This window comes from Rhamphochromis longiceps, linkage group LG11 (assembly GCF_057381845.1).
Source record: "Rhamphochromis longiceps isolate RC_006_pf linkage group LG11, R_longiceps_female_GT1.1, whole genome shotgun sequence".
NCBI lineage: Eukaryota > Metazoa > Chordata > Actinopteri > Cichliformes > Cichlidae > Rhamphochromis > Rhamphochromis longiceps.
In genome coordinates, this window is record NC_140567.1 from 14,264,102 (window position 1) to 14,288,164 (window position 24,063).

A 24,063-nucleotide genomic window follows, 5' to 3' on the forward strand; every position below is an offset into this window, starting at 1 on the left:
CCAGTGAGGTCTGTTTTATGCCCGGGGACATAAGCAGTTTCATAAAAGAAAGACCACAAACATTAGCTTGTTTGTTGAGCATTTAGTTTACAGCAAAGTACAGCAAAGCCAGCACCTCGTGTCACATATATCTTACAATCTTTTGTTAAGGAAACTAAGAAAACATCTCACTGACATTTTCTTTACATTACCTAGTCTAAATGTGTGTTTTGTTTGCCACAATTTGTCTCCTGACATTATTTAAAATGCAAAGAAACCAACAATGGCTTGGGCAAAATGCGGATGTTGTCTCTCTGAACATATATTGAATTAGAATTTGTCATTTTGTCTAATTTAATTCGTTTTGATTTCTGTTTTGTGTGTGTGTGTGTGTGTGGGGGGGGGGGGGGTTTGTTGTTTTTTGGGTTGTTTTTTAAGTTGGTTTGCTCAATTTTCCCTTTTTTTTTTTGGTCTTTTGAGCAGGGACCTGGTGATGGTAAGAGCAATGAAGGCCTTCATTTCTCAGTCTGTATAGACAAAGGTGACAAATGTATGACTTTGTACGCTAAAGGAAATTATCCTATGTTTCCAGAGTCCATGAGATTTAACTCGGGGGAAAGGAATCGGATTTCCCTTTTCGAGTCAGCCGGAACTTCATTCCATTGTGTATTCATACTCGTGCAGATGTGGAATTTGGCTAGCTTTACCCTAAAAAATAAAGTATTTATCACAACCAACGCGTGTAGCTATCGAGCTTGGTAAATATATACAGAAGTGCGTAAACGTCAGACGAAATAAAGATAAAATATGGCTTCAGTTTCTACTTTATCCGAGCTCACGGCAGGATATGGGTGCACTCGAGGTGTTCTCCGGTCTATATAAACATGCCGCCATCTTACATTTTCCAGTCTCTGCTTTTCCGGCCAAGTCGGTTTCAGTTGCCTGTGGAGGGAGCGGACGAGGGCTCCCCGCTGACGCTCGGCTTCAATTTTTTCCTCGACTTTTTCCATTTCAGAGTATTTTTTTTACTCTCCAGGACCCGAGTGGACGGACTTGCTGTGTTGACAAGGGTAGGCTTCAACATTCAAACTATCGGCACCACTCAGTTTCTGTCTTTTCTGAATGCCAGCAGGAATGAGGACTGTTGTTGTGTGTGGACCGGCCGGGGGATGCTGCTGCTGCTGCCGCCGCCGCAAGCTAGCGAGCGAGCGAGCGAGCCCGTCGCTCTCGCGGCATATATTGGGGATATGCCAGCCACCGCCTAATGGGAACATAACTGTTTTACCGACGACACTGGTTGACTCTTTAATAGCACGTGGTTTGTGTTCGGCATTATAAGCAGTTGTTTACAATAGCCAGATTTACGCCACGGATCAATTGCCGCCCAGTTATTTGGAAACCGTAAGTGGGATTTCGGGAGTTCACGACGATGGCGTTTCCTAGCGTGTTTTAGTAGTTTACGTTAGTAGATGTTAGCCTAACTATTAGTTGGCTACATTCCACTATTCTGACTCATGTTTGCTCGAGTTGAGTGTCGTCTGTGGGTCGTTTGTTTTTTTGTTTTTTGCAGCTGCTTTAGTTTTAACAGACTGAGCTGAAGATAAAGATGCAACCGGTCTGAAAGCTCGGTATACGGTGGATTCCGTTGTTTTATGGCGTAAAGTTACTCGTTAAAGTTGCGAATGACGGTTAGTCGGGGTATGAAACACGTAAACGTTAGCGCAGATGTTTTGTCTGAAGTTTTAGTGCGTATTTTGAAAAACTTGGTTTAAACCTGGTGTTAAGTAAAGCCGATTTCTGGTAGAGTGGTCTATCTTTAAGAAAAAAATAAGTCGATTTTAAATTGTTTAAAAAAGTTTATTTTAGGTCGTGGGCTCCAGTGTGTTTTCCACTCGTCCTTTTAAACAAAGACCGAAAAATTCCTCCCAGCCGTGGTGCTTTGGGAGGAAGACGAGGAGGAGCCAGAGTGTGAAATTTGAGTCAGTGGTGTTGGAGCAAGAAAGTCAGAGGCAGCCAGCAGCTGTGGAGGAGGAGGAGAGGGGTGGGGGCAGCGGCACGCTTACTTGGACCTTTTTGGATAGCGGCTCTCGTTAGATTTGCGTGAAGTGTTCAGGTTTTAACGGGGTGCCAGAGTGGAGCTGGTAGGAACAGGGACAGGCGGGTGTTTAATGAGGAAAAGTTGGGACGTCATCCTCCCCGACACAAAACGGCTCCCCAGCCTTCTGTGGAATAAAAGCTGTCCGTCCAGTGCGCTGCGGAGGCGGCACAGGTGCTGGCTTGGAGGTGTGTTTACATACCATTAATGGAGGTTTAATTTTTCAAGAAAGACTGCTCACAAAAGGATGTTGTCGTCCAGCCGCTCCAGATTTGTTTTCCTTTCGTTCACGTGAAACTAAACTGGTTTTATTTTGAATGCATCCCTCATCTGTTTTTCTTGAATTTGTTGAACGTTTTCTCTCCTTGTGTACTTCTGCGGTCCCTCGGTGAAATCCCCGACCCAGTACACAGCGGAACAAATCTTACAAACCCGTCATCTCGTCAGCAACATTTTCTTCTGACGACGCACTGAAAATTTTAAGCTGAAAAACGTGGGTGTGGGTTACATACGAGAGCGGTAGTGGTTTTGAGGTCATCCACTTGACTATACGGCCTTTCCAGTGGCATTGCCATGACCTAATATTGTACTTTTTCTGTCTGTCATTGCCGGTCTTTGTGTTTGTCTGAGGTGGACTTAAGCGCGCTCGTTTAATAAACGATATTACTGATCAATTTTCCATAAACTTGCGTATGTGATGAGACACTGAGAGGAAGTGATTGCACGCTCTGTACACACTGCGCCCTATTTTACAGCTTGAATTGCGATTGTAAATATTAAACGAACTAATAGGGAAAGTAACCCAAATTCCATGGGTATTTTTCGTGTTTGTCCACAGGCGTCCATCACTTTTCCGGTGATACACAGAAAAAGCCCTGCAGCGGCTGCAGGCATTCTTGCATTGTTGGCAGGCAGCAGTGAGTGCTGCTGACCCTGCACATTATGTGCTAAGCCGGTGGCAGCTCCCATCTTTCTGCCTGTGCCGATAATACAGCTTGTTTGGGTCATTTACGCATATGGATGCATTGAACTATTTTGTTTTGTTTTGTTTTACTTGTTTGTTTGTTTTTAACGTAAGTGCATATGCAGGAGTCAGATGGGTTTGCCTAATTTGTTGTCTTGTATTTAAGAAAGGCATTTCTTTGAAAATACAAAAACTACAAATTTCCATGTTGAAATTTTTTATGATTATTAAATGGCAGGGAAATAAATTAAAGCCACTGTCCTTCAGAAGCAAGAAAAACTGAATGTTTTTTTTCTTCTTCTAATGACATCATGTCACTGGCCTCTGAGCTCACCTGAAGTCCCCCCCTGGGGAACAGGAAATGGGATTAATTGGCTGCTTTGAATTTCAGTTGGGGACAAATGGATATGATTTGGTTTATTTAGTTTTTCACAAATGAAGACTGAAAAAGACTGAACAGGGTTCCAGACAGTGACCAAAAAAAAGAGTAAATGGGTTGTGTTGGTGCCCCACCATCACAGGATGTGACTGAAGAGAAAGTTTCCACTGTGATAAGCAAATACCTTTCGTACAGTGTACTGTGGGGACTGCAGCCCCTTCATTGTAGCGTCTTTAAACTTGATACCCTAGTCCAGACCACAGGGACAAGGTAAAGACCTAAACAGTGAAATGGAGAGCAGCGGTATGCAGTAGGGTCTTGAATTAAATGGACACGAACAAATATCTGTTACTAGTTTTTCAATTCTTTTCCCCATTGCATTTGGACTATATTTGGCTGTGTGTTCTCTCAGTACTTTATCAACAGAGCGAAGGCCAACAGTTATAAAATGTGGAACAAGTAGGTACTAACACCCATGGACGGCTAGAAGCTCTGACTACAACGCACAGAAACTTGATGTTTAGATTAATGTTATGGAAATGTTCAGTCACGTTTTGACTGTGTCAGTCTTTACATCAGTGCAAAAGTAGGGCACCTGAGTTTCAGTGGCATGCAAGGTTGATGAATATGCTGAAGCAAAGAAACCCGGTGTGAATAAATCATGTAGAGTTCGTAGCGCCAGTATTACCAGATGAAATTTTCTCATTGTTCAGAAAAATATTTTTTGTTTTTGTTAGTGACATTTTACAAGGTGCCACAGTGGACTTTCGTAGACTAACTAGCGGCTCACATCTTGATTTATTTGTTGGTTAGGTTTCTTTGTGAACGCTGTCAGTCATCTGGCTTAGTCCCTCTTCCTCACTGAGATGCCTTCGGTGCAATTAAGAGCTACATGTGGAGACGTCCTGCTGGTTCAAAGAGTTGAGGTTCTGCCATGTGAAACAAATCAAGTCCTCTCTTGAACACTTGTTCTTTAATTCCCTTCACTCATTTCTTTATTTTTTTATGCACCATAAAAATTAAGCAATATGGCATTCAGATCTATTTGGATACTCAGATCTGCTCTCTCTCTCTGCAGTGACTAGAGGCAGCCTGTTGGAACAGTTTGTTCTCTGGCCAGCTCCTTAAAACAATGTTTCACTATGTTATGTCAATTAAACATTAATGAACATTGCTTCTCTTTTTGAGCAGCATGTTTTCTCACTATTTATCAGGACAGTGTCACAGTCACTGTTCCCAAAATCAGTCCTGTGCTGCAGCAGTCTAAACCTTGTTGTTTGAATGTTGACCTGGAACCTATCGTAACTTCACCAGCGCATGATTCTCGATATTTCTGTTCTCTTTTCTGTGATATCTGCCTAGAAGACTTATGGAATATAACTTCCTCTGTTCCTTCAGCTCTCTTGGGGTACATAGAACTGAATTTATTCTGTATACGTACTGTATATTACACAAGACAGTCATCCGACTCTGGTGACTAGTGTGTCACTCATTTGTCATCTGGTTTCAATTTTGTGGCTTTCAACTCCACCAGGCACGACTACATATTGGATTTCACATCTGACTTCAAAGAAACCTGTTCAGATTTTTGTGGCCGGTTTGAAATCTAGGAACGCATACTGTAATGATTTTTTTTTTTTGTTGTTCTTTATAGTGACTTTAGGGTAAGGCTGCCATTTGTGAACCACAGTTTAATGCCAGACTTTGCTTGTTTAGCCCATCACAAAAAACTACTGGCTCAGTTTCCAAAGCCAGTTGTAAAGAACCACTTTTCCACCAGTGTGAATCATAAATTGTTCCATTATGTGCTTTGATTGTATGTCTGATTTGTATGGGATATGTGGCTCCCATTAGGAGCAAGCTGGGTTATGTGAGGGCAGGACTACAATGGCGGGAGGATGGCGTGTGAACAGTGAATTTGAGTTGGTGCCTTTGTGGTTAGAAGCAGCAGTCTTGGAGCATGACTCAAGATCAGGTTTTAATGATACAGCTGAGCTAAGGTGGTGTGGTTGAGGAGGAAAGTAATTCAGAGCAGTAGTTTAACTGTCCTTGAGTATATTTGCATGTTGGCAGCCACTGAACCCAAGCAACTCCTACACACTCACTGGCATTCATACTGGACTGCCTTTTTTTTTGTCTGCCACTGCTGCGAATTTGTCTTCCATTTGGCCTTTTGTCATCTTTTTTTAGCATAACTTGCTGGGAAGAAAAGCTATTAAACTCAAGCTTATGGTGATGTGTTGCTGTTTTTCTTGTTTGATTTTAAACTAGGTATTTTTAGCAGAGTGTATATACAGAGTGTATTATGTACTTTTTGGGGCACTTGTACACAGAGTACAATCTACAAATATGTGTACATCTAGATGACTAGAGAGTTGATTAAAAACAACCCAAATTCTCTACTGCTGTCAGATAAATACAGTCCACAGGCCTGTAATCAAAACGTGTGTGTGTGTGTGTGAGTGTGTGTGAGTGAGAGAGTGTGTGAGAGAGAACTGCCCCCTAAAAGATTAGATCGTAATCAACAAGAAGAATCTTAGTTTTAAGGTTTAAAACAAGCTACGGTATGTTGGTTAGTCCACCGAAAGTAGCATCATTCAGACACAAACATTAGTCTTTAATCAGCTGATTCTGTGGTTATTGGATTGTAATTAAATGATGAATTCTAGCCTGGGATCATTGAGAGGAAGAAAGACTCGAAGGTGACTTTCTAACTCAGCAGAGAGTTGTGTTAACCTTCTTGCTGGTGTCCATGACACAGTCATCGCCAATTTGTTAGTATCAGTAATGGTGTTTAAAACGTTATTTGTATTTCTCTGTAATGTAGTACATTCATAACAATGTTATGACATTTTCTCCCAGAAGTGGAACTTAAAGCCGTCTAATGCTCTGCAGAAATGAGCTACAACTAGAAAGAAAATCTTTCCTTCATATATGACTGTCACTGGACATTAGTTGACAAAATACAAATAAGTAGGCAAACTATGTCAAATATTTTTTGCATTCATTTTAAATATTTTTTTCAAGAACTAAATCTGACACACACCTTTTGCTGTAAGGAAAGCTTGCTCACAATTTGAGTAATTTGAAAATCTAAAATGTTTTTTGTGAAAAATTAGGTTACTTTGATTAGCACTGTTAGTTTGACTGACCTAAATCTGCAGTTGTGTAAAGATTGAAGTGACTATGTTGAGTCATGCAGGAGAGAAGGGTGTGCTTCATGTGGACACAGCTTCCAGGTCTGAGGGTGAATCAAACACTGAGGGACTGAAACATGCCTTCTTTCTAATGGCCACCAGGGGGAAGAGACTCTGGTGGTAACAAGACTTTGTTTATCTATTTTTGTTGATGTAGTTGAGGAAATGCTATGGTTTTAACTACCTGTGCTTTCTTTACCAGAATTAATTTATGGCTTTGTGCGCCTCTGGTATTAGAGCGTGCCTGAACTTATGTGGTGATTTGAAAGGGATTTGGTCTCTCATTTTTCTGCTCCATAACCACAGGTGTACTTTTGAAAGGGTTTCATGAAAGGATTTGAGACTCCATGGATACACAGCCCCTGTTTATGTCTCATTTTAGCAGATATTTTCTTAGGTCTTTTCCCCAGTCTCCATTTTATGCTTTCCTGCCATAACATTTATCTTCGAGTATGAATTGAAAATGCCTCTCTCAGTTTGCCGTGCTTTTTTCCCCCCAAATTAATCCCCGTTTGCCTGCTCTACCCTTCTCCTGCCATTGCCAGTGTTTACTTTCCTGCAGAGCGTTTCCAGCTTCAAAGCAAGTGCAGGAATGTGAATGCCCCCTCCCACCCCTGCCTCCTTTCTCCACCCAGTGCTCTACTTCCCCTGTCCTTCCTCACCATTAAATGTAGCTGCCACCAGTTGGTAGCAGCTACATTTAATGGTAGCCTTGTGTGTGTTGCTGTTTGCACGACTGGCTTAAAAGGGAAGAGGAAACCCAAGAACGGGAGGAGACAGGAAAGAAAGCACTGGAAAGTCACTTCTCTAGACTCTATTTTTTTTTTAAACTTCTATTAATTTCAGTCTAATTTTTTTCTCTGCGTTTACATCTGCTGTGGTCTTGTATATGTGTTTAATGTAAAATGGTCGGTGATTTAATGGCTGTGAATGGTGTAGAGAAGGTAGCTGCATAGCTGAAATTTTTTTTTTTTTTTTTCCTGTTACAGATCAGGAAGCTTTGTCAGCCACGGTTTGAGAAAGGAACATGGCTTCCCAGGGTGAGTTTGAGTCCCCCTTAATTAAGTTCCCACCCTTTGCTTCTTCCTCAGTCACACATGCAGTGTATTAAACTTTACAGCAGACCAAAATTACAGCTTGGCTTGGTAGAGATTTATGTTGCCATTAAAGCACGCTGAATTAGTTATTGATTTCAATTTGAAACTTGGGGCACATGTAAAATCCAACTTCATGCTTCAGGAGTCTTTTACTGGTAAACCCTACTACACTGAATTATGAAAACACTGGAAAATAATAGTAGGACAGAAATCTATTCACTGCAGAGGCTATTAACCATTGCTGATGCACTCACCCTGTGACATCAGCACACCACTGTTATTACTTTTAAAGTCAGCCATGTCTTTGAAAAGCTCAAGCCTTTGACAAAATTGGATAGTTGGAATTAATCACTTAAAGTCTGTAACTCTACACATCCTTTGAAATTACAGAATAGACCTTTTGTTGAATGCATGCTTTTCTCTTTCCAGCTGATCTGATGGAACTAGACATGGCCATGGAGCCAGACCGTAAGGCAGCAGTCAGTCACTGGCAGCAACAGTCCTACCTGGATTCAGGCATCCACTCAGGGGCCACCACAACTGCTCCATCCCTCAGTGGGAAGGGCAACCCTGAGGAAGATGATGTTGACAGCAACCAGGTCATGTATGAGTGGGAGCAGGGTTTCAACCAGAACTTCTCCCAAGAGCAAGTACAAGGTAGGTTATAATGCTGGTGATCTTTTCAAGGAAGGTCACAGGTGACCCGTTTGCAAATCATACAAAGCTGGTCTTGTTTGCTTTCAGACCTAGATGGTCAGTACGCCATGACACGTGCCCAGCGGGTTCGTGCAGCAATGTTCCCAGAGACTCTTGAGGAGGGCATGCAGATCCCTTCTACACAGTATGATGCAGCAAACCCCACCAATGTCCAGAGGCTGGCAGAGCCGTCACAAATGCTCAAACATGCTGTGGTCAATCTGATCAACTATCAAGATGATGCTGAGCTGGCAACAAGAGCAATACCAGAGCTCACCAAACTTCTCAATGATGAGGACCAGGTGAATATGTTTGTGGCTCAGAACTGTCTCAGAAGTAATTTTGTCCTCTTTGATATGATTCGCTAATGTTAGTTTTCATCCCTTCCAGGTTGTAGTAAACAAAGCAGCAGTGATGGTTAACCAGCTTTCAAAGAAAGAAGCTTCTCGCCACGCTATCATGCGCTCACCTCAGATGGTATCTGCTATTGTGAGGACCATGCAGAACACAAACGATGTGGAAACAGCTCGCTGCACTGCAGGAACACTGCACAACCTTTCCCATCACAGAGAGGGACTGCTGGCTATCTTCAAGTCAGGAGGAATACCAGCTCTAGTTAAAATGCTGGGGTATGTAGGAGGAGAGTGGAGGCATACTTTTCCCCCTTCCCCTCTGGGTCTACATTTGTCTGCTGTACTTAAGCTCACCAGTGCATGAAGCAGAGCAATGTTTTGATCAGAGACAAGGAAATCATCACACCATGATTTTTGGCCAAAGCTGACATGAAGAAATTGTCTCAGTTCACTGAGACTGTGGAGAGGAAGGACAGCAGAGAAACTTCATCTGTATATCTGTTAGTAATTTTCCAGTAATTGAGTAATCTTCTCTTCTGCAGTTCACCAGTGGACTCTATCCTGTTCTATGCCATCACCACCCTCCACAACCTTCTCCTGCACCAGGAAGGAGCCAAGATGGCTGTTCGTTTAGCTGGCGGGCTACAGAAAATGGTGGCTCTGCTCAGCAAAACCAATGTCAAGTTTCTGGCCATCACCACAGACTGTCTCCAAATACTGGCCTATGGAAACCAGGAAAGCAAGGTGAGGGGGCTAGAAAGGTGTTGAGGCAAGAAACTGACTCATGTACGTCTAGACTGCAGCGTGTTACTCTGGATTTGACACGCAGATCAACATATTTGTTTGCTTTCTGTTTGTGTAGTTGATAATCCTGGCCAGTGGTGGCCCCCAGGCACTTGTCAACATCATGAGAACTTATACCTATGAGAAGCTGTTGTGGACCACAAGCCGTGTCCTCAAGGTTCTGTCGGTGTGCTCCAGTAACAAGCCTGCCATTGTAGAGGCTGGTATGTTTTATAAACTTGCAGTACAGAAAACTCAACACCACAAAGTTGAGATCGTATACATTTTGAAATGTATTTTCTTACCATGCGTATGTAAACACTATGTGCCCTTGATTTCCTTCTGTTAGGAGGCATGCAGGCTCTGGGACTCCACCTGACAGATCCCAGCCAGAGACTGGTCCAGAACTGTCTCTGGACTCTCAGGAACTTGTCAGATGCTGCCACCAAACAGGTGAGGCAAGCTGCCCCATTACCAGTACCTGTGTGTTAATCATTAGTTTCAGGCTGTGAAATACATCAGAAGACATTTAAATTGACTTTTTGTTGATGCTATTTATCAATCCTTATACCCAGGAGGGAATGGAGGGTCTGCTAGGAACTCTGGTGCAGCTGCTTGGCAGTGATGACATTAACGTGGTGACCTGTGCAGCTGGCATCTTGTCTAATCTGACCTGCAACAACTACAAGAACAAGATGATGGTGTGCCAGGTGAGCACTTTATTTATTTTTTGCAAAGGAAAATGTAAAATTTCTATAATACGAAGTGATGTGTTTTAACTAGCAGTTTTTCTCATTTAAAAAATAAAATATATATAAAAATTTAGTTTTAAATCTGTATTTAAATTATAGGCCCAGATTTTCTGCTGCATTCACAATCTGCCACCTTATTTGTTCCTCTCTAGGTTGGAGGCATTGAGGCGTTGGTTCGCACGGTGCTTCGGGCTGGAGACAGAGAAGACATCACAGAGCCAGCTATTTGTGCCCTGCGTCACCTCACTTCTCGACACCAGGATGCTGAGATGGCACAGAACGCTGTCAGACTGCACTATGGCCTGCCTGTAGTGGTCAAATTACTGCACCCGCCATCACACTGGCCACTCATCAAGGTACACACAGAGACTTGGCAGCAGCACTCTGTAAGCAGCTCTTCATAATGCCAGCCACTCGTGCTGCTATTCATTTAGTGCAGTGAAAATCACTTCACTCTTAACTATGTTTTGATGCTAAAATAATGAGCTGAATATTGTAGGCTGTCATAAACATGTCAGTCATTTCCACTGTTATATTACATGTACTGATAGACAGGAAATAATTTTTTTTTGTTCAAGTGCAATCAGCTTGTTTAATAATTGACTTTAAGATGAGAAATTAAGTTGAAATAATATTTTTCAGTAAATCTGTCTACAAATATACATCAAGACAAAAGTTTTCTGTATGGTTCTGGATTATGGGTGGCTAATGCGTAACCTGAGAGTGACATTAAAATCGTGGCTAAATGACACATAACTGTGTTCTTCTGTCAGGCTACAGTTGGTCTGATCCGTAACCTGGCTCTCTGCCCTGCAAACCACGCCCCTTTGAGGGAGCAGGGCGCCATCCCCAGACTGGTTCAGCTGCTGGTCAGAGCACATCAAGACACACAAAGACGCACCAGCATGGGAGGCACACAGCAGCAGTTTGTGGTAAGAGCGCACATACTCTCATCATTTCAATGAATTCACACAGCTTTAATAAATACCAGTCCATGGTGCCTGGAATTCACTGAGAGAGCAGTAGTTCTCAGTACTACCCGGTCTACTAAGAAGTCTGTAGAGAGAGATGCTGCAAGTGCACTGATCTTACGCTGTTTGTTTATTAGGAGGGAGTACGTATGGAGGAGATTGTGGAAGGGTGTACAGGAGCACTTCACATCCTGGCCAGAGATGTCCACAACAGAATAGTCATCAGAGGACTCAACACCATTCCACTCTTTGTACAGGTCAGTCTGCAGATTTAATCTCAAAGTAAAACAATATAATTTAACCAAGATTACGGATGATATTTTTAGTATTGAGATTAATTTGTTTGAAGCTTGTCTGGATTAAACAGGAGAACTGGGTTAGAAAAATGATCCCAGATAGAGGTTGTTTGGGTGGATGCATGAGGTGGTTCTCCAGAGGGAACAAATTGTAGTATCATGAGGCTGCATCTGTGGAGGCTCAGTATTTTATTTATTTTTTCACTAAGCTGTTGGTCTGTGTTTGTGTGCAGCTGCTGTATTCTCCCATTGAGAACATCCAGCGTGTAGCAGCAGGCGTCCTGTGTGAGCTCGCTCAGGATAAAGAGGCCGCTGAGGCCATCGAAGCTGAGGGAGCCACTGCTCCACTCACAGAGCTATTGCACAGCCGCAATGAAGGAGTTGGTATGTACCCAAAACACTCATTTACACAACGCTATCAGTCACATAATAGCTGCATTTAACTATGCAGATGTTCAGAAGTGCCAGTCTAACTGTGCAATGAGGGGATTTAATTGGATAACACGCTGGCACTTGGAAATAATTGTTTGTGTTTTCCTGGAAGACTCTTTAGTGTGATGTGGACCTAAAGTGGCATCTTGAAAATTTGCAGCTCTAGCGGTTCAATGTAGCTGCTGCTTTTTGTTCAGTAACTCTCTTTTGTTCAGGCTCATCTGCTATCATGCAGAGACGCACTGTGGGCTTGTGTTGTAGCACATGGTTGAAGAATCTAAGTAGGAGCCAAGCTTGCTCTTAAAACAGTTATATTTATGGTGACAACTTCATTATATTGTTGCATATATGTAAATGTCACAACACTTGGATCAGTGTAGTCCAGTCTCATGTGCAGCCTGGGCCTCTAAATGATGCGGAGAACGCTAGTTGAATAAACTTTCTAGTCATGGGTAATACCTAGTCTCTTTTGTTAACCCTGACAGCTGTATTATGGCTGTTTTAAGTGCTTTTGTTTTTAAAGGCTAAAAATGTGTTGGCTAAGCAGTCATGCTTCCATCTTTCTCAGCCACATACGCAGCAGCAGTTTTGTTCCGTATGTCAGAGGACAAACCTCAAGACTACAAGAAGCGCCTCTCTGTAGAACTCACCAGCTCGCTCTTCAGGACAGAACCAATGGCCTGGAACGAGGTGCGACACACTTTTACAAAAACTGTGTAATGCTTATTTACATTGTGTAGTCAGTTACAAAGACATGCACATGTGTTTGTGTAATTGAAACTTTGTCAAATGTTTGCCATGTGTTGCTCTGCAGACAGCAGATCTGGGTTTGGATATCGGAGCTCAGGGTGAGCCTCTGGGCTACAGACCAGAAGGTAAGTCACTCATTTGACACTTGCAAGCAAAGCAGAAGACAAAGGCTTCCCAACTATTACTGCAGTCAAGATAAAAACAGTTGAGCTAATTATCAAACTGGGGATGCTCTAAATGCCTTCTTTGGAAGTCTTTGTACATCTGTGGGCTTAATTTATTATTAAGTTGATATACTCATCTTATCAAAAATGTGATCTGATCTTCATCAGAGTCAAAATTACAGATACGCAATCTGACACAGCTATTACAAATTTGTGTGTCACTAATGAACTTGAAAATATGACTTAATGAAGTAAACCACTTGACCAACAACTTCTCTAAAGATCTACTCGGGGTCGAGATCTTCTAATGAGCTGACACTTAGTGTTTGAGTGTTTCATCTTGACCTAACTGATGATGCATGACCTGAAGGAGGTCTACTGTTAGATATTAGCAAACTAAAAACAGTTCATGTTCCTCCTCAGTGTTGTGCAGCTTTATTATAAACAACTTCAGGAGACATCAGATGTAGGTTGGTGCTGTTACAGAAGCTTCTAGCAGTTTTTAAATTTAAGGATCCACTTAAATGTTCCAGTCTGCACCAAGTGATTCCTCAGCATGTTCCAGAAAGACATGAAAAGTGTGTTACTACTTCAGTCAAATTGTTCAAAATGGTCTTTAATTCTGACCTGGCTGAAGATCAGACCATCTCTTTAATTATTACCGGCGTCCAGGATTTTGGACACTGTGCCGATCAGTAGGCTAGAGGGCAAGCTGGCGTTGGTTTTAATTTGCAATGCTCTCCAATTCTCCAGCAGTAACAGCTTTAATTGACTCTTCGTCAGCCAAATGAAAACAGACTTGATGTTGATAGATTTAGAAAAGGCCCTGGCTACTGCAGATGCATTCCTGTTGGTGGAAACAACTAAACAGTGACCTGAAGCACAAGTTTAGCTGAAATAAGAGTTAACAGCTTTGGTTTGATTTGGTCTGCTGGAGGGTTGACCGTGTGCTGTGTTGATTTGCAGTGTTACATTTCAGTGATCATACTACTGTGTGTCAGCTTGGTTTGTTAACTTGCTTCTAACAACTGCTCTGCTTCACCTGCGTCTCCTCCATCCATTCCTCCTCCACCAGACCCAAGTTACCGTTCTTTCCATTCGGGGGGTTACGGAGGGGACACAATGGGTATGGAACCCATGATGGATCATGACTTGGGTGGAGGGCACCACCCTGGCCAGGACTACCCCCCTGTAGAAGGGCTGCCTGACCTGGGACATGCCCAGGAACTGATAGAGGGCCTGCCACCTGGCGACTCAAACCAACTGGCCTGGTTTGATACCGACCTGTAAATACCAAGACCAACATTACACTACACTTTCTACTAGGTAAGATTTACTTGGTACCCCCAACCCCCAACTCTGTGGCCTCGTGTCAGCTGAACAGAGTGGTGTTCATTTCAGAGGTGGTTTCTGGATAAAGAGCCCGAGGACTGGGGGAAGTGTCGGTTTACTCCTTGTGCCTGCTGCATGTTCAGACTGCTCCAAATTACAAAGCTGTGTGATGTGGTGTCTGTGAAGTTACTTTGACTTGTATTTGATCTGTATGTGTGGTCCTTCACCCAATGCCTGCCATGCCTCCTCCCCACCGCTCATTTCTCTTCTGCTCTCCCCTTGCAGCTGTATCATGTGATCTGGATGAACCTGCATCGTGATTCGCCCATATGGAGGAGGCGAGGTTTCAGAAGTGCCTGAAGATGACTCAACAACAGCAAGCAGAGTTTCCCGTCTACGGGGACTCCATTGGGACAAACTAGATTTGAGTGCGGTTTGGTTCTGGTTTCAGCCTGATGGGGGCTGACCTCAAATCCTGACATGACACACAGATTTTTCAATAATTAGTTTTCAAATCCCTTTTAATGTAATTTTTTTTTCATTTTTACTTTATTTTTACTTTTTTATTCCGTTTTCCTTAAGTCTGTAATGGTACAACTGAATCTAGCTTGCTTTTTCCATTATTCTGAATTATGATACTCATCTCTTGTTTTTGCAGTCCCTTGTATTTTCAGTCTCTGGTAGTGTTGAGTTATTATTTTTATTTTATTTTTATTTTTTTTTAAGTGGTAATGCTCCATCCAAGTAAAGGATCTGATCACATTTTAAATGGTGTCCAAACACTAAAGTTAATCAGTTGAATTGTATTCTGATGATCAAGTGTAACATTGTGTAGCTTTTGTATAAAAACATGAATTGGAAATCATGGTCCAAATATCAAGCTATTTTCTTGCTTTAAAGGGAGACACTGATGTCTCTGCTGTTCCAAAGGGGGTGTAGCTGACCTAGCTGGGTGGGAGTGTCTGAAAGGACAGGGGTGGAGGAGGGCTCCTATTGGTCTGCTGTAAGTGGGTGGGGTAGTGAGAGGAGCTGGTTGCTGTAGCCTGCTGTGTTCTGAAACAATAAAATGGACTGTCATTTCAACTGTATGCCTTTAAGTCTCATTTCTACTCAAATCAAGGATTAACATGAGACACACTTGAAGTCGTTTCAGGGAGCAGGGGTATCAAACATAAGGCTTGGGGCCAAGAATTGGCCTGACAGACACACATTTGGCCCACCAGACAGCTTTGGAAATTGTAGAAGGGCATAAACCTTGGACCTAACTATTTTATACATTTTAGTTTTTCCTGCTGACAGACCTCCTGCGTACTACACTAAAAGATTTTCATTGTTTACAAAGGTTCCACAGTGAAATGAAATGGGGCCTTCTCTGAATATAAACCCAAACAGTTGGACTTCATGTAGATGTGCTGTTGACATTGCATTTTCTTATGTTACAGTATCTCAGAGATTAAATGTGTAGTGCAACTTCTTTACACTGACAGGAAGGGCAGTTTCAGTGGTCAGACCCACTTTAGATCAAAGTGGGCTGCATGTGGCCCACCATGTAAAATGAGTTTGACATCCCTGGTCTGGAGCCTGCTGCATTAGTTTTACACTTATTGACGGGAAGGTGAGGAGAAACTGATGTGCCAGCAGTCCACCTGCTGTGTGTTCACTGAGACTGTTGAAATCTACTTAAACTGTGTACAGTGGCAAGTTGGGTCCAGCTTTAATGCGATGAGTCAAAGTTGCAGAAAATTCAGTGTGCTGTGAACTAAAAGCCTGCTGGTGGTGTCCACGTGTGGATGTCTAGGATGGTGGTACATGGACAGCTGAGGTAGCTTAAGGACATATTCAATGACTAAGCATAATCTTTCTAACATGACCTCTACCTCACCTATTTAACCCGACTTCATCCAGCTTGGAACATTTAAGTGTCATTCTTTCATTTTAAGTTCAAACACTTCTCAGTAATGGAATATTTAATTATGCAAAGTAATTATATCCAGTTAAAAAAATTGGGAATGTAACAGTAGGCAGAGATCAGGTATACACTGGATTATACACAGGAAAATGACTTAATTAGAATGATATGACCTAACTTGTGTAAAAGCAGACATGGATGATTTATGCACAACTCAGCTGATGTGGTGAACCACTTTGGTATTAATGGTTTTTCACGGCACTAGTCTGCTACAAGTAAACAGAACAACTTCCTTTTTAGTGCTGGAATACCAACAAAAAAGAGTTTGTAGATGTCGCCATTAGCTTCATGTTATTACAAAGTAGAAATCTATGACTCGTGATGGCATGCGTGATCTAATATTCTGTCACTGCTGATGACACGAGGTGTGTTGACACACTCAGAGGTCAGTGTTGTGATGCCAATGACAGTCTAAATTAACACTCATGCTGTAATCCTGTGAAGTTTGATGAACACCAGATGCATGTTTTGATTGCCCTCTCAAGACATTTTAGTGACACTAATATTTTTTGCTGCCACTGATCCAATTTGAAATGATGACAGTCATATGGAGGCATGGCTGAATGCTCTGAAAGCTTTTAGGATTCAGAGATCTCTTGAAGGATATCAGCAGCCAGGCCAGTGACATCAGTGTGATACCTGTGATGGGGAAACATAAAAAATGAGTAGTATTACTGGCATGCTATCTATCCAGTGATAATTAACCGTTGATGAGTGCAAACAGCTTAATCAAAGACACAATTACAATAAAATAGATCAGGGTTCTTAAGCATGCTGAGCAATGAAACAGGTGCAGCCACTTAGCATGGTACTGAGTGGACTGAATTAGTAATTAGACTACGGTACTACATTTATTTCTGCTCCGCAAACATAAAACTTTACATCCCAATTTCAGCCCACATGAACCTGTGCTTATTAAATAGATATTTTATGTGTTCTGTAGTAAGACAATTAAAAAACATATACAAGTGTATAAATAATGATTTTCACAATTCTGTACAAACATACATCTATATATGATCATTAAGACTTGATGAAAACATCCAATCTGCCCAGGCCCCTCTAGGCTGTCTATAATTTACTCCTGCTCTCCCCCTCTTATCACCCCCCTCCCCCCTCCACTTACTCCCAGGTGTCTTTGGGGGCAACCTGACAGCCAGGCCAGAAGAAGCCCACCCACCCCTCTTAGTTAATTAAAACCTACATAATTAACCTAATTAACACATTTCCCAGAGGCCTCGGAAACCCTTGAAAGTTTGTGGATCTGGAAAACACAAATTGGGTCCATAAAAGTTTTAGGACAAACTTTAGAGTTTGGTTACTCATTAAATCCTTGCACTATTAACAGTCTCAAATTGACACAGCTGCACAGAGAACAGCGGAAAATAAAATAATTGGTTTTAGATTACAGTATCGCATTAGCCTCACACTCTGCTTACACCAACATGTGGGATGTCTGCTGTGTGGAATCTGTGTGCTTTCCATTATTTAAGAAAACAAACAAACAGAAGAACTCATCAGAAAGAAGACAATCATCTGCAGTTCCTTTAGCGGTAGACTCACTCACAACTCAACCCAAAGATTATTGTTGTTGTTGTTTTTGTTCAGATTAAATAAACAACTAAATGATTTCAAAAGGTGAGTCTAAGAGTTTCCGCTGCCTTCCATTGCTCCTGCTGTGCTGTCAGTCCCACTCTGTCCTCTTACAGTTTTGATTCTGCACTGATTTCTGTAGAAATGCAGCCCTTCAACTTGAATTTCTGTTTGGGGAAAATGACAAAGCTGCAGGGAGCCAAACCTCATGAGCAGAGTGAGTGGTTGGCAACAATAGTGCTGATCAGGACTGAACAACAGCAAAATTTAAAATGTGGTTTGCTGGCCACTGGAATTCACTGTGTTTGTGGCAAAAGTCCTCCCTCTGACACCTCAAGATATCGTATTGAAAGTCACTGCTGATAATCTAATCCCGGGGGACAAATGTATGGTGTACAAGCCATTTTAAATAACACAACCAAAACACAATACACCTTTGTGCTCAGACACTGCAGACTCTTCTCTGGAGCTTAGCCAGAGATCCAGATAATGTGCTCTCTCTGCACAAGCCTGAGGTCCAAGCTAATATCAGATGGGTATGTGGTAAGTGTTCAGAGTGGGACTCCCATGAAGCAATCTAAAATTAACCCGAGTGCTGGAAGCAGTGCAGAAGTGCAAGGAGATGACTTTGAATGGTTAACAAAGGAGGCTCGCCAATTTTAAATCTGTAAACTTTTGCTTTTCATGGGTGAAGTATTTTCTCTTTAGCTGCTTAATTCAACCCAGAGATTGATGTGATCAGCCCACCACTACATTTAGAGACTTTCAAGGAAGATCAGACAGCTTATTATTCTTTTAATGGTACCGCATGTGTACACTGCAGCTAGTTTCACCATGTTAATGTTTGCATTTTGATAAAATTCTGAATGAATGACCTCAGAGTGTGTTTGTAGAAGAGTTGTGCAGTTTTCTGATCTGTCTTTGTTGTCTGAGCAGATATTACTGAGGCTTTGACTCACTGAAAGCAGCATTAACTAGGTTTATGTTGAGAACCTCAATGCTTTTTCTTCAGGAACGGGGAGTATACGCTATTGCTCCTCCCCACCCTTCACCCTTGGTCAGGCTTGAGGTTTTGAAAAGGCATTCCTCAGGTTGCCATGGCAAAGTGTGAATGACATCATTTGGGTTAGGATCTTAGCCCAGACCTCCCCTCTCTCTTTTCCATCCTTCTTCCGTCTGCTACCTCGGCGCCAGCTCCTCTCATCCTCTCAATTAAAACCTCTCTTCAACCCTTCTTCCCATCCCTTTCCACTCCTCTTCTCTCTCCTTGTAACTCCTCTCATCTCCTGCCCTTTCTCCTAAAACCTCTGCTCCCCTCCTCCTCCTGCTAAACCAGTGGGAGGGTGCCAGTCTCTGCCACTTCAAAGGCTGGAGCTGATCTGTGCTTTCATCTACCAAAGAGGGACAGGAGAGTGAGGAGATGAGGCGAGAGAAGAGAAGTGGGAGAGCACAAGAGGGAACGAAAGAAAGAAAACCAAGAAAAAGGAAAGAAAATTGTGGAGAAAGAGAGAAGGAGGAGGAGGAGGAGGAGAGGATGGTGACAAAGGGGGAAGAAAAGGGTGACCAAGGAGAAAAGAGGGAGGCGGGGAGCACAGAATAGGAGAGGCCTCTATAGCAGGGCAACAATACACCTTCATTATTGATCTGACAGGGTGTATGTGTGATTGCAGAGAGTTTGTATATAAATGAGAATAAAGGACTCTATTTGCGTGTATTCATTGTGTGTGGATGTGTGTGTGCATGTGTGGATGTGTGTGTGTGAAAGGTTGCTAGTCTCATACATCAGAAGATCAAAAGAAGCACGGTCACTACGGTGACAAAAGCCTTGGCCCTATGAGGGGAAACACAACTGGCTGACATACTTATAAAAGACAGCCAGATGCAGAGATGCAGGTGTGCACATGAAAACATGCACTCACATACACACAAACTCCTTCATATGGTAAATATAAAAGAAGTCATTATTTTACATATATGAAAAGGCGGGTGGAGGCGACGACTGTATTTGTATTAATACTGACCCATAGAGTGAAGCATGGGACATATATACAGTAAAACATATATAAAAAACACATATATAAAAAAATATTTTATAATTAAAGATAAAAGAGGGCTGTTGGAGTTTCAAAACTGGTGTTTCTTTAAAAGAGAGAAGTGCAGATTATGTTTCCTGTCCCTGGTAACAGATGTCAAGACTTAAATATACGTTTTTAATAGTGTACATATTTCATCTCAGAGCTTTTTCTTGCCATTAAGCTACCCTGCTCTGTTACAGGCGCATGTCCTGTCAATTAACTAGACAAAGATCAGTTCTGACATGCATGGAAATAATAAGACGTGGGAATGGGCAGTATCAAAATCCAGAATCATTTGTTATTGGTATGTTTGGAGATTTGGTCTCAAAAACAAAATAGGAAAGCATGGATTACATAGCCAGATATACTGCATGCACTCACAGACTAAAGAAAGCTGATGGACTCTCTGTGTCTCACCTTTCTGTCAGGTGAGACTAAGAGCAACTTGCCATGATTGCTTATTGAGCAGAGCCCTAACAGAGGGAGTCGCTTCATCAGGGAGGAGGGAGAGTAGCTGGTGTCTTTGACAGGCTGCTGTCACGTAGGCTGAATAAAGGAGGGCAACTAAAGGTACAGTGGGGCAAAAAAGTATTTAGTCAGCCACCGATTGTGCAAGTTCCCCCACTTAAAATGATGACAGAGGTCAGTAATTTGCACCAGAGGTACACTTCAACTGTGAGAGACAGAATGTGAAAAAAAAATCCATGAATTCACATGGTAGGATTTGTAAAGAATTTATTCGTAAATCAGGGTGGAAAATAAGTATTTGGTCAATAACAAAAATACAACTCAATACTTTGTAACATAACCTTTGTTGGCAATAACAGAGGTCAAACGTTTACTATAGGTCTTTACCAGGTTTGCACACACAGTAGCTGGTATTTTGGCCCATTCCTCCATGCAGATCTTCTCGAGAGCAGTGATGTTTTGGGGCTGTCGCCGAGCAACACGGACTTTCAACTCCCGCCACAGATTTTCTATGGGGTTGAGGTCTGGAGACTGGCTAGGCCACTCCAGGACTTTCAAATGCTTCTTACGGAGCCACTCCTTTGTTGCCCGGGCGGTGTGTTTTGGATCATTGTCATGTTGGAAGACCCAGCCTCGTTTCATCTTCAAAGTTCTCACTGATGGAAGGAGGTTTTGGCTCAAAATCTCACGATACATGGCCCCATTCATTCTGTCCTTAACACGGATCAGTCGTCCTGTCCCCTTGGCAGAAAAACAGCCCCATAGCATGATGTTTCCACCCCCATGCTTCACAGTAGGTATGGTGTTCTTGGGATGCAACTCAGTATTCTTCTTCCTCCAAACACGACGAGTTGAGTTTATACCAAAAAGTTCTACTTTGGTTTCATCTGACCACATGACATTCTCCCAATCCTCTGCTGTATCATCCATGTGCTCTCTGGCAAACTTCAGACGGGCCTGGACATGCACTGGCTTCAGCAGCGGAACACGTCTGGCACTGCGGGATTTGATTCCCTGCCGTTGTAGTGTGTTACTGATGGTGACCTTTGTTACTTTGGTCCCAGCTCTCTGCAGGTCATTCACCAGGTCCCCCCGTGTGGTTCTGGGATCTTTGCTCACCGTTCTCATGATCATTTTGACCCCACAGGATGAGATCTTGCGTGGAGCCCCAGATCGAGGGAGATTATCAGTGGTCTTCCATGTCTTCCATTTTCTGATGATTGCTCCCACAGTTGATTTTTTCACACCAAGCTGCTTGCCTATTGTAGATTCACTCTTCCCAGTCTGGTGCAGGTCTACAATACTTTTCCTGGTGTCCTTCGAAAGCTCTTTGGTCTTGGCCATGGCCGGAGTTTGGAGTCTGACTGTTTGAGGCTGTGGACAGGTGTCTTTTATACAGATGATGAGTTCAAACAGGTGCCATTCATACAGGTAACGAGTGGGGGACAGAAAAGCTTCTTACAGAAGACGTTACAGGTCTGTGAGAGCCAGAGATTTTCCATGTTTGAGGTGACCAAATACTTATTTTCCACCCTAATTTACGAATAAATTCTTTACAAATCCTACCATGTGGATTCATGGATTTTTTTTTTTTCACATTCTGTCTCTCACAGTTGGAGTGTACCTCTGGTGCAAATTACTGACCTCTGTCATCATTTTAAGTGGGGGAACTTTCACAATTGGTGGCTGACTAAATACTTTTTTGCCCCACTGTAGATTTGATACAATTACAATTTTTTAGGAATAAAATGATCAGATCTCATTTTATTACTCATATGGTCTAAACACTGTAAGTCACAGTTATAGACTGATATAAAACGAATCATCTTGTGCTCTTTCAAGTGTAGAAAACATGAAATAATCGCTCACTTTTTAAAACTTGGTAAACCTCAGATGTCTCCTGTAGCTCTTTATGAGACTTACACAAAAATGAGAAAACCAATCCTACAATACAGTTTCAGTTCATTAATAATTATGGGATGTATTAACTGAACCTCTCTGTTTCAGGTCCTGTCACATCATCAGTCAGTGTAAGATCAGGACTTTGACGTTTCCATTCAAAACTTGAATATCCTTCTTTTTTAACCCTTCAACTGATTTATGATTGCTGTTTGAACCATTCTCAAGTTACATGACCCAGCCCTGTCAAGCTTTTATTTATTTGTTTTCTTCTTTTACAATTTTGAATTCAGTTGGTTTCTCTACTGACCACAATGTGTCCAGTAAATAATGTAGAAAAACAGCTCCAAACCATGGTGCTTGCTCCACTGTGCTTTACAGCTGGGATGAGGTTTTGTTGTTGGTTTAAGTTTCTTGTTTTCCCTTACAAATAATTACGTTTCATTTAATTTAAAACTTTTGTCTCCTCTGCTCACATCTCTGAAGTGCTGTGAGACATCAGTGGGATTCTTTGGAAATGTGGGACGTGCCACTGAGATTATTTTTAGGCGCTGGTGTTTCCCAGTATGTTTGCTCTTTTTTTGTTGGCCGATATGGCTTTTTTCATGGCTTTTTATTGACACCAATCTTATTTGATGTTTAAGTTTCCTCCATTTGTAGTTTATCTTATTGTATAAAGATGAACATCCAGATCTTCAAAAATGCTTCTGTAGTCTTTTACAGATTTGTGTATTGCTGTAATACTTTTATCAGAAGTTCAAACCAACCAATATTTTGTTAGTGGAGCAGATTTTGAGGGGCACCTCAACAACCCATACTTACAGTCTCACCTCCTTAATTAGTGTACTTGACAGCAAATATCTTAAAACTAAGTATACTGTTATTATCTAGTAAGTAACTTTCTATCAGACAAGAACAGTGCAGAAATCATGGTAATACAAATAAGTTCACAGACATTTTCTTACAAATGTATCCCTGGAATCATCTCAGGATCCCACAGGAAGTGGGGGAATCCTGATTCGGGTAGCAGCTGATGCCTTTGTGTTATATCAAATTACTGGGATGGATAATGAGCTGATCCTCTAAAAGACACACACAAACAGCAGAAACATGCACCTGTTGGATGTGGTCATATCGTGCAGTAGACTCATTAGCTCCGCCCCCTCAGGACATTCGCTCCAATCTGACCTGTCCGTAGCCTGAACCTGAAAAAAGTGAGCGACACAGGTTGAATAAATGTTCACCCCAGCCTGCATGTATAAGAGCAGAGAGTTACTTTACAGGACACGCTGTTGGAACAGTTTAATAAGAAGTGATGACTTCTTTACTTATGGTCCTTACTAAGTTTGTGGTGAAATGTGCACATCACTCAAAGCCGAGAAAACGTGAACTTTAATCTTTAGTCAGTTCTGGCACAGCTCTCTGTTTAACCCTTGTGACCTTAAAAGAATACTTAATATAATGTTTCTTTTTGTGGTCTGTTTGACTAATTACACACACACACACATATACATATACATATATATATATATACATATACATATATATATATATATATATATATATATATATATAGCAGCTGGATAGCGTAGTGGTTAGACTACACGCCTTTGGAACACAGGATCGATTCCTGCCTGTATCCAGTAAGGGTCCTAAGGCTAGACCCCCTATGGTAAGCAAGCCTACCGCAGACATGAGCGAGACAGATAAATATGAAGGCATGCCGGCTCGGACGTCGCCCGGATCAACAAGGTCCGCGTCAGGTGTTGAGGAACCAGGGCACCCTGACGAAAAGTGGGCTACTGGAACAAGAAGGCAT

The 24,063-nt window shown here is 42.1% G+C and overlaps 2 protein-coding genes across 6 annotated transcripts in view; one reads left to right on the forward strand and one right to left on the reverse strand.

The window, feature by feature from the left end:
• Positions 1 to 874: 874 nt before the first annotated feature.
• ctnnb1 (catenin (cadherin-associated protein), beta 1) lies at positions 875 to 15,020 on the forward strand. The gene is made up of 17 exons (XM_085422417.1): positions 875 to 1,049; positions 7,604 to 7,654; positions 8,141 to 8,368; positions 8,456 to 8,709; positions 8,798 to 9,036; positions 9,303 to 9,504; positions 9,623 to 9,767; positions 9,893 to 9,996; positions 10,119 to 10,253; positions 10,448 to 10,651; positions 11,069 to 11,227; positions 11,404 to 11,523; positions 11,796 to 11,946; positions 12,563 to 12,684; positions 12,809 to 12,869; positions 13,984 to 14,234; positions 14,526 to 15,020. Exons 2-16 carry the CDS (start codon positions 7,642 to 7,644, stop codon positions 14,196 to 14,198), a joined length of 2,352 nt encoding a protein of 783 aa, XP_085278543.1. The 5' UTR covers positions 875 to 1,049; positions 7,604 to 7,641; the 3' UTR covers positions 14,199 to 14,234; positions 14,526 to 15,020.
• Positions 14,932 to 24,063, reverse strand: part of ulk4 (unc-51 like kinase 4) — a 103,066-nt gene continuing 93,934 nt past the window's right edge. For 4 of the 5 annotated variants that reach the window (XM_085422413.1, XM_085422415.1, XM_085422412.1 and 1 more), the window contains 2 exons: positions 23,361 to 23,449; positions 14,932 to 16,848 (listed from right to left, as the gene is read on the reverse strand). In XM_085422413.1, the coding sequence (XP_085278539.1) occupies positions 16,788 to 16,848; positions 23,361 to 23,449 (150 nt within the window). In that variant the 3' untranslated portion in view covers positions 14,932 to 16,787. The remainder of the gene's footprint in view (positions 16,849 to 23,360; positions 23,450 to 24,063) is intronic. The other variant, XM_085422414.1, reaches the window with a different exon arrangement.